General features: G+C 57.8%; 3 protein-coding genes across 3 annotated transcripts; 2 read left to right on the top strand and 1 right to left on the bottom strand.

Moving 5' to 3' along the window:
• Window positions 1-630: 630 nt before the first annotated feature.
• ETH_00028865 (uncharacterized protein) lies at window positions 631-1,718 on the bottom strand (the record flags this gene model as incomplete). The annotated part of the gene is made up of 2 exons (XM_013374215.1): window positions 631-826; window positions 1,012-1,718. 2 exons carry the CDS (start codon window positions 1,716-1,718, stop codon window positions 631-633), a joined length of 903 nt encoding a protein of 300 aa, XP_013229669.1.
• An 802-nt stretch (window positions 1,719-2,520) lies between these two features.
• Window positions 2,521-6,311, top strand: ETH_00028870 (lysyl-tRNA synthetase, putative; the record flags this gene model as incomplete). Its single annotated transcript, XM_013374216.1, has 5 exons — window positions 2,521-4,467; window positions 4,569-4,646; window positions 4,853-5,218; window positions 5,332-5,913; window positions 6,177-6,311. The coding sequence occupies 5 exons, from the start codon at window positions 2,521-2,523 to the stop codon at window positions 6,309-6,311; spliced, it is 3,108 nt and encodes a 1,035-aa protein (XP_013229670.1).
• Window positions 6,312-8,559: 2,248 nt separating this feature from the next.
• On the top strand, window positions 8,560-9,981 carry ETH_00028875 (uncharacterized protein; the record flags this gene model as incomplete). Its single annotated transcript, XM_013374217.1, has 1 exon — window positions 8,560-9,981. The coding sequence occupies one exon, from the start codon at window positions 8,560-8,562 to the stop codon at window positions 9,979-9,981; it is 1,422 nt and encodes a 473-aa protein (XP_013229671.1).

Genomic DNA, 9,981 nt, shown 5'->3' on the forward strand with positions numbered 1-9,981 from the left:
ATTGATATAAATAGAAGCTATTTTATATAAATTAGATCCAATTAAAAGATCATAAATATAAAGATAAATCTATATACACTTATGTTTAATATATATATATATATTTACATATCTAATATATATATATGTAAAATATATAAAATATATATATATTTATATAAACATTTGTTTATATGCGTTTGCTGCTGCCTTTATATTTCTTTCCAAATAGGCGCAATAGTTTTTTATATTTGTGTCGTATATAAACAGACGCGCAGCAGCAGCAGCAGCTGCTGGTGCTGCTGCTGCTGCAGCTGGAGTGGCTGCAGCAGCAGTAGCTGCAGCAGCAGCTGCAGGAGTGGCTGCAGCAGGAGTAGTCGCAGCAGCGGCTGCAGCAGCAGCTGCTGGAGTGGCTGCAGCAGCAGTTGCCGGAGTGGCTGCAGCAGCAGTATTTGCAGAAGCTGCAGGAGTGGCTGCAGCAGCAGTATGCGCAGCAGCAGCAGCGGCTGCAACAACAGCATCAGAATATGCAGCTGCTGCTGCCACAGAAATCCGGCCGTTGTCTTAGAAGACACACGACACAGCAGCAAAAGCAGCAGCAGCAGTACCTGCATCAGCAGTTGCTGCTGCTGCTGCTGCTGCTGCTGCTGCTCAGGCTCGCGGGGCCTCTGCTGCCAGCTCCACGAGCAGCCGCCGCATGCGCCCCAGTTCAGGGCGGTCCTTTTCTTTTGCTGCTGCTGCTTGGCTGCTGCTGCTGCTGCTGCTTCTCTCCACCAGCCACAGCACTCTCGCCCAGCCGCTGCCGCAGTCCTTTTTGTCTTTTTCTGCTGCTGCTGCTGCCTTAGCTCTGAGCAGCCCACAAATGCACTCGCAGCAGCAGCAGCAAATGCTACAAGCAGCAACTGCAGCAGCAGCAGCAGCAGCAACAGCAGGGCAGCAGCAACGGCAGCAGCACAACCGCAGCACATGCGGCACCGCAACAACAGCAAACAAACAACAGCAGCAGCAGCAACAACAGCAGCAGCAGCAAACCTGAGCTGTGCCTTTCTTCTCTCCAGATGTCTTTCTCTCTGTTCATAAAAGCCCTTTATTTCTTCATCAGCAATTTGCAGCTGCTGCTGCCGCAGGGCCTCGTCTTCCCTCCGCCGGGCCTCGATTTCCTGCTGCAGCTGCTGCTGCAGCTCTTCTTTCTGCCGCTGCAGCATGAGCAGCTGCTGCTGCTGCTGCTGCTGCTTCGCCGCCTCCTCAGGGCTCAGCATCTCAGCAGCACTCTGGGGGGCCCCCAAAGGGGCCCCCAGATCGGGGCCCCCAAGGGGGGCCCCCCAGGGGGCGGGGCCCCCCATCGGAGGCCCCTGTGGGGTCCCTGTGGGGGCCCCCAGAGAAACCTCTAGGGAGGGAGCGAGGGGGGCCCCCAGGGGGGCCCCCAGAGGGCCCTCTAGGGGGGCCCCTGGGGCCCCTGGGGCTGAAAAAGGGTCATTGGAGTCTTCCCTTTTATCAATTAGGGTTTGGCCTGAGGGGAACTCCACGCCGTTGTTTAAAACGAGGTCTTGCTGCTGCTGCTGCTGTTGCTGCTGCTGCTGCGCTTCCTCTTCCTGCTGCAGCAGCTCCTGGCGGTGCTGCTGCAGCTGCTGCTGCAGGTCCTGAGCCGGGTCGCCGTTGTCTAGTAAGAACTCATCTTGCTGCACCAAGTCGAATTCGCTGCCGCGGCCGTTGAAGAAGTCTTCGTGTGCTGCTGCCATCTTGCTGCTGCAGCTATTGCTGCTGCTGCTGCTGCTGCTGACGCCGCCGCTGCTTAAGAGACGCCTGGGGCACTGCTGCTGCTGCTGCTGCTGCCAAGACTCAAAGAGTCGCTCTGAATAAGAGAAAGAGGCCCCGCTGTCTCGCGAGCTCGTGGGGCCGCAGCAGCAACACTGCTGCAGCTGCTGCTGCTGCTGGGATCCGTGTCTTGCTCAGCAGCAGGAAAGCGCCTGTCTCCTCAGCTCACAGAGATACGCAAATTGGCCCGAATTTCCCGCACTAGATCAGCAATTTTCAGCTCGCGCTGCTGCTGCTGCAGCTGCTGCTGCTGCCTGTGCAGCTGCTGCAGCGCAGCAGGCAGGGGCTGTGCAGCAGCAGAGCCCCAGGACTACTGAGGGCCCCTTATCCTCGGTCCTTTATAGCTGCCTCCTTTTTATCATTATATTTAACCTTATGACTCAACCGCTGTTAGGGCTTTAGGCTCGAATTTTCATGGTTTAGGGTTTAGGGTTTAGGGTCTAGGGCTTAAGGTTCCAGTGCAGGTTGGCCTTGGCTTGCTGGTAGCTGCGCTCGAGGCCCCCCAGTGTGCAGCTCTAGCAGCAGCAGAAACAGCAGCAACAGCAGCAGCAACGGCAGCAGCAACAACAGCAGCAGCTGCAGCAACAGCCGCAGCGCATTAGAAGCACGAACAGCAATAGCAGGAGCAGCAGCAGCAACAGCAACGCCGTCAGCAGAGCTGCTGTCTGTCCTATGGCGAGCAGCAGCAGCAACTCGCGCTGCGGCTGCTGCTGCTGATGCAGCCATATGAGACAGAATGGAGTGCTCATTCAGCTCACGCTGCTGCTGCTGCTGCTGCTGCTGCTGCTGATTGCTGGAGGGCCTTCGACGGCAGATCGATTGACACCGAAAACAGCAGCAGCAGCAGCAGCAGCAATAGCAAGACCTATCAGACATGCGTCTGCTTGTGGGGCCTTTCTTGTGAACAGCTTTTCTTCCACAGCAGCAACGGCCTGGCAACAGCAGCAGCAAAAGCACCCGCAGCAGCAGAAGCAGCAGCAGCGGGCACGGAGGCAAATCCACTGCAGGAAGGAGAGCTTTAATGAACTCCGGGCATTTAGGCTCATCTCAACAAAATGCAGCAGCAGCAATAGCTGCATCGAAAGCAGCAGCAGCAGCACCACCTGCATTGACAGCAACAGCAGCAGCAGCAGCGGCATTGACAGCAGCAGCAGCAGTTTGTGCTTTCGAGATGCGGACTTTTTGCGCCGGGTCTCAAAGTGGGTTTTGCTGCGGGCCGTCCTAGGCATAAACACTCACCCTACCACAGAAGAGTTGCTGCAGCAGCAACAGCAACAGCAGCAGCAGCAGCGGGGTCTGGGCATCAGCAGCATTTCTGACATACACGAGAGGTACTCCACGCTGCCCCCTGGAGCAGCAGGAGCAACAGGAGCAGCTGAAACAACAGCCTTCCCGCAGCAGCAGCAGCAGCAGCCGCAGCAGCAGCAGCGGCCGCAGCAGCAAGAAGCTGCCTATGGCCGCATCTCGAGCGTGCGGAATGGGGGCTTGTTTGTAGATATAACTCCTCTGTCTTATCTCGATGGCTGCAGCAAAAATAAGCTGCAGGTGTACTTCGGTAGCAGCCCGAAGCACGCTGCAGGCGCAGCAGCAGCAGCAGCAGCAGCAGCACGGGGTGAGCGGGCCTCTGCACCCCCAGGGGGGGCCCCGCTGGCCCCGCAGCAGCTTTTGCCGCTGCTGGATTTGGGGGACATAATACTAGTAAGAGGGGCCCTGAAGAGAACAAAGAAAGGAGAATTGACTTTGGCTGTAGCAGCAGCAGCAGCAGCAGGAGCAGCAGCAACAGCAGCAGCAACAGCAAGGGAGACCCAAGGGGGGCCTCAAAACCCCAGGGAGGCCCAGCAGCCAGGGGTTCTGGGGGCCCCCACGGCCCAAGGCCAGGGGGGGCCCCACACTCAGGGGGGCTCCCAAAGCCAGGGGGCCCCCGGGGCCCCACACGTGGGGCCCCACACGGGGGTAGGCCAGGTGGTGCTGCTGGCTAAGCAGTTGCTGCCTCCAGAAGCAGCAGCAGCAGCAAATTGCTCACCGACTGCTACTGCTGTTGCTGCAGCACGCGGGCTGCTCCTGCAGCACGTGGCAGACCTCGGAGCTCCAGCTATCTATGCTACCGCGCTGCAGCAGCAACAACAGCAGCAGCAACAGCAACAGCAACAGCAGCAGCAGGGGGAAGGCAGCCGCAACCCCTGGCTCCCGCAGCTGCTGATGCTGCAGAAGTATTTGGGCGAGAAGCAGCAGCAGCTGCTGCGAGACTTCCAGCAGCAGCGGCGGCAACAACAGCAGCAGCAACAGCAGCACGAACTGCAGCAGCAGCATCAGCAGCGGGAGGAGGAAGAGAATTGCTGGACTGCAGAAGCAGCTGCGCAGCAGCAGCAGGAGCCAGGGCAGCAGCAAGACAGCAGCAGCAGCGGTGCTGCAGGGGTCTCACTGCTGCTGCAGCAGCCATCCAGGCGCCATTTGCTGCTGTGCCGCAGCGCAGCAATAGGGGCCTTGCGCTCTTTTCTTGATGCTCAGGGCTATTTGGCTGTAGACACCCCCTGCTTGCTGCGCATGCAGCAGCAGCAGCAGCAGCAGCAACAGCAGCAGGAGCCGGAGCAGCAGCAGGAGCTGGAGCAGGAGCAGCAGGATGCTCCACCAGCTGCTGAAACAGTCCGTCTCTTCGTCTCGCAGATCCATGCGGTAAGCTTCGAGCAGCAGCAGCAGCAACAGCAGCCACAGCAGCAACAGCAGCAACGACAAAGCAGCAGCAGCAGCAGCATGCATTTGGCTGTTTCATGCAGACCAAGACAGGCGTAGTGTTGCGCCAGGCGCCGGAACTAAACCTAAAGAAGCTGATTGTTGCTGGCGTTTCTGATAAGGTAATTTGCTGCTGCTGCTGCTGCTGCTGCTGTCGGTGCTGCTGCTGCTGCTGCCGCTGCTGCTGCGCCAGCCTGCTTTCTTGTGTCTCCTGCTCCATATTTGCTACTCCCCTCCATCATTTCTGCTACTGGTGCTATCGCTGCTGTTGCTGCTGCTATTACCGCTATTGCTTCTGCTGCTGCTGCTGCTGCTGCTGCTGCTGCAGGTCTATGAGCTGGGCCGGTGCTTCCGCAACGAGGGCTTGTCTTGGAGACATCATTTTGAATTCGTCTCTTTAGAAGTTTACCGGGCTTTGGCAGCAGCAGCAGACATGCGGCAGCTCGCGCAGCAGCTGCTGCGGGCCGCTGCTGCTGCTGTTGCTGCAGTCCCCAGACACCGGCGGCGACCCGCAGCAGCAGCAGCAGCAACAGCAGCAGGCCTCACAGAACAGGGGCTGCTGCTGCTGAGGGACCCCCAAGAGCAGCAAAGATTTGTCTCTGTCGATTTGGAGATTCCGTTTGAGGAGTATAAGTACCTGGACTTAGTCAGAATGCATACGGGCATCGACCTGCAGCAGCTCACGCTGCAAGAGGTACCAGCAGCAGCAGCAGCAGTAGCAGCAGCAGCAGCGGCAATTTCACTTGCCCGTTGCAGCAAGACTGAGCTGCTGCTGCGGCTTGCGCGGCTCGCATGCGTGTGCTGCAGGCCCTTCGACAGACGGAGCTGCTGCAGCAGCAGCAGCAGCAGACGCTGCCTGCTGCTTGTCTCGCTACCAAGGAGCACTTGTCTGCTTTTCTCTTCAAAAGATTCGTAGAAAAGAAACTTCTGAGGCCGACCCATGTGCTGCACCCGCCGCTGCTGCTGTCGCCCCTAGCAGCATCAGTAGCCCCAGCAGCAGCAGCAGAAGCAGCAGCACTCCCAGCGGCAGCATCAGCAACAGCACCACCACCCCCAGCAGCAACAGCAGCAGCACCAGCAGTGCCAACAGCAGCCGCAGCAGCAGCAGCAACGCCAGCAGCAGCAGCACAAGCCACAGCAGCAGCAGCAGCAGCAGCAGCAGGTGACATGCCGCTGGCTGAGCGCTTCGAAACCTATGTGGGGGGAGTGGAAGTGGCTGACGGCTACGCAGAGCTGAGCTGCCCGCTGGAGCAGCGGAGGAGATTAAAGCAGCAGCAAAAAGAATTTAAATTAGAGCAGCAGCAAAAAGAATTTAAATTAAATCAAATAATTAGAAATAAAAAGAGAAATCTACAGATTGAAGACGCGGGGCCCCAAGCAGACCACGAGGTTCGCCACACCTGCGCTTGCTGCCGCTCTGCTGTTGCTGCTGCTGCTGCTGCTGCTGCTCTGCTACGGTTGTTGTTGCCGCTGCTCTGCTGTTGCTCTGCTGCTGCTGCTGCTTTTGCTGTTGCTGGTGCTCTGCTCCTGAGTCGACAGATCAAGTAATGCTGTGCTGCTGTTGATGTGCTGCTGCTGTTGTTGCTGTTATGCTGTTGCTGTGCTGCTGTTACCGTGCTGCTGCTGCTGCTGTGCTGCTGCTGCTGCTGCAGGACTTTCTGCAAAGCCTTTGCTTGGGGCTGTGCCCCACGGCGGGGTTGGGCGTTGGGGTGGACCGGCTGCTGCTGCTGCTGACTGGCAGCAGCAGCATCAGAGACGTTATGTTCTTGCCGACACAAAGCAAATAAATAAATTAATTAAACATTTACTTATTTTCAATACTTTTGGCTATTCGTGAACTTCGTTTTTTCTTGTCCTGCCCTAAGGCTGCTGCAGGAGCAGCATCAGCAGCAACAGCAGCAGCAGCAGCAAGTGAGCGGCTGCTGCGGGCCGCACTGCGTAAAAGTGTAGCGCAGCTTGAAGGCCCTAGCCATTCGGCAGGGGAGGGCCTAGCGGCGTAGCTAGCTAGCTGCTAACTAGCTAGCTGCTAACTAGCTAGCTGGGCAACTGGCAAGCCAGCTAGCTAGCTGTGCCTTGCTATGCTAGGTAGCTATCTAGCTGCGCTGGCTAGCTAGCTAGTTACGCTGGCTAGCTAGCTAACTACGCTGGGTAGCTAGCTAGCTACGCTGGCCGGCAAGCTGACTACGCTGGGTAGCTAGCTAACCACGCTAGGTAGCTAGCTAGCTATGGAAGGTAGCTAGCTAGCTACGTTAGGAGTTAACTAGATATGCAAGGCAGCTAGCTCTCCAGTAGTTAACAGTGTCTTCTCCTGTTAGCTAGCTCACCAGCTAGCTGGCTAGCTGGGAGACACGCAGCAGGAGCAGCGCAGCAGCTAACGCTCCTCTCGAGCTGCAGCAGAGCAGCAAAAGTGTGCTGCTGCAGGCTGCTGCTTGGGGCTGCTGCTCATGGGCTTGTTGCTGCAGCGGCTGCTGCATGGCTGGGGGGACTTTTGCTTCCTCTTCATGATGCTACTTAGCGCTGCAGCAGCAGCAGCTCCCTGCCGCAGCGACTACTGCTGCTGCTGCCGCAGCAGCAGCAGCACCGGGTACTGCTGCTGCTGCTATGGCGGCTACGGCGGCAAGTGAGGCACCAGCAGCAGCAGCAATAATGGCTGCAACAAGGGCTAAATTAACGGCGGCACCATGAATAAAATCAGCAGTGAGAAAGGAAGCAACGCCAGCAGCAGCAGCTACTGCAGCAGCAGATCGCCAGCAGCAGCAGCAGCAGCAGTAGCTGCTGCTGCTGACGATCTGCTGCTGCTGCATTTCGCGTCGTTTGCTCTCCAGAGCGGCGCTGTCTCAGCATCTGCGAGGCAATCTTTTGAATTAAAATAATTAGAATGCATTTAAAGTTAAAAATTATATATTTTGAATTTATTTTCAAAGTTCAAGTTCGTTAATTTTGCCTCCCCCGCCTGCGCAGACACCCCATCGCTCGGCGCTCCCGTGCAGCGGCCGAACAGGAAATGCGGCGTCAATCGAGGGGAGCAAAGGAGGAATAAAAGAAAGAAATAAATAAAAATATAAATTTTATTTATAAAAAATTAAACATTAAAAAAAATAAATACACTAAATGCGGACGGGGCGAGAAGGAGGAGCAGGCTGATGAGGGGTCGCCATCGGCGGCCAGCGGGGATTTCGTTTTCGGTGATTGTTTGCATCTTTGTGCCCCTCAAACTGCAGAAAAAAACAGAAAAACAAATTTAATTTATTTAACTCCCTCGAATTATTCTTTTGAACCGCGGAGGCCCCACGAAGCCCCTAGAAATAAGCAGCTTCGGAAGCAGGGGCAAAGCCAGGCTCGCAGCCTCTGCTGCTCCGGTGCTCCCGCCGCTGCAACTCGCGGATTTTCGCTCCTTTTCGCTTATTTTTTCTTTAATCCGTCAAGAAAATAAAACTTTGTGTGGGTTTTGATTTAGGAAAAGAGTTTAAAGCAGCAATTTGCGCGGAGAGGCCGCAGCAGCCGCCCCGGCCTGGGGCCATCTAGCCCTCATAATAGGCGCGTCCGCTCCCCCGCCCGCCCCCGGGAGCAGCAGCTAGGGTTTAGGGTTTAGGGTTTAGAATTAGGGCTTTTGGAATCTAAAGTTGCATTATTTGTGTTTTTTTTCCCTTTTGTTTTTTCCCTTGCGGCCATTTGCGGCAGCCCGTCGGCGCGCGGCTGCTTCGCTTCAAGTGTGCATACACCCCAACGCCTGCTGCTGCCGGCGCAGCAGCAGCAGCAACCCCAGCAGCAGCGGTGTCTGCAGCAGGAGCCGTCTCAGCAGCAGTGTCCGCAGTAGCTGCAACAGCAGCAGCAGCAGCAGCAGCAGCAGCAGCAGAGCAGCGGGGCCTTATTCCGGTGTCTCTGGGGCGCGGATTCTGCGTGGGTGTGGCGCTCTGGGCAGGGCGGGGCAGGCTGGGGTGTATCTACAGCAGTTGTGTCATTTCTGATTAATTTGAAAAGTTTTATTTGAATCAAATCCACTTGAAGTTCATTTCCGTTTGCTGCTGCTTCAAAATGCGGTTTTTGGCGCTGCTGTGCGTCTTTTTGCTGCTGCTGAGCGGCGCGTCCGCGCGGGGGCGGCAGCGGCCGTCCCCCAGCAGCAGCAGCAGCAGCAGCAGCAGCAGCAGCGGCAGCAGCAGCAGCAGCAGCAGCATCAGCAAGGAGGACCCTGTGCTGCAACGCCTGGCGGAAGTGTTTGCTGCTGCGCTGCAGAAGAACCCACAGCTGTCGCTGGGCGAGCTGCCCGGGGGGGCCCCCGAGGGGGCCCCCCTGCAGCAGCGGGCGCTGCAGCTAGCTGAGGCTGTGCTGCAGCTGGGGGGCGCCGAGCTGGCGCGGCGGCTGGGGGTGGACAGCTCGCTGTACAAAGAAGTTGCTGCTGCGCTGCAGCAGCAGCAGCAGGAAGGCAGCAGCGAGCTGCTGGGTTCGTTTTTGCGGCGGGCGTTTCGGTGGCTGCTGCAGAAGCTGCCGCAGAAGAGCTCGTGCGCTGCAGTGAAGCAGCAGCAGCAGCAGCCGGAGGCGCGGCTGGGCCACAGCCCGCTGCGCCGCTTCGGCTACCCCGTCTTTGCTGCTGCCAGCCAAACTGTGCTGCTGCAGTCCCGCCTGCCGCTCAACCTCTTGAACAACTTTCCCATTCCAATTACTGTTGGCGCTGAAGACTACTGGATCCAGGGGAGGCCCCGGAGGGTCCGGGAGTTCCTGGAGTGCTTCGGAGACTACGAAGCAAAGGCCGAGACTTTGTTCCCCGACGGCCACTGGCGGGTGAGCGCCCCCGAGGAGCTGCAGCACAGCAGCAGCAGCAGCAGCAGCAGCAGCGGGAAGTGGGGGCGGCCGCTGTACCTGCAGGTGCAGGGCACCAGCCACGTGGGGGAGGTGGCCGAGCTGCTGGGGCGCGCGGCGCTGGACAGAGTTTTGAAGAGTTTTGATTTGCTGCTGCACCGAAAAACAAATTTGAAAGCTTTAGTTGAAGAAGCTCTCGACCCTGACGGCAGTCCCCAGGACTTGCTGCTGGACCGCCTCTCCGGGCTCGCCAACGCGCTGCCCGCGGGCTCCCCCGGCCCCAGCAGCAGCAGCAGCAGCAGCAGCAGCAGAAGCGCAGCAGATGGCATTGAGGCCATTCTCGCGCTCAGCAAGTACAGCCGCCTCCCCGGCAAGGCCTTCGTGGAGCTGCTGCAGCAGCTGGCGGGGGCGGAGACTCTGCAGGAGAAGATCGAAGTGTTTACCCAGGCGCTGCAGCAGCAGGAAGCAGACGAGGAGCAGCAGCAGCACGGCTGGACCCACCCCGAAGCAGTGCAGCAGCAAAAACGCATCCTGCTGGTCCTCACGGCCTACCCAAAGCCAGACTCTTCTGTCCGCGCCACTTACCGAATGCCTTCTGCTGTTGTCTCGCTGCAGCAAATTGCGGACGCCCTCGACCTCATCGACTTCGAGTACAAATAG

Source organism: Eimeria tenella, genomic scaffold (assembly GCF_000499545.2).
Source record: "Eimeria tenella Houghton genomic scaffold, Eth_scaff2, whole genome shotgun sequence".
Taxonomy (NCBI): Eukaryota; Apicomplexa; class Conoidasida; order Eucoccidiorida; family Eimeriidae; genus Eimeria; species Eimeria tenella.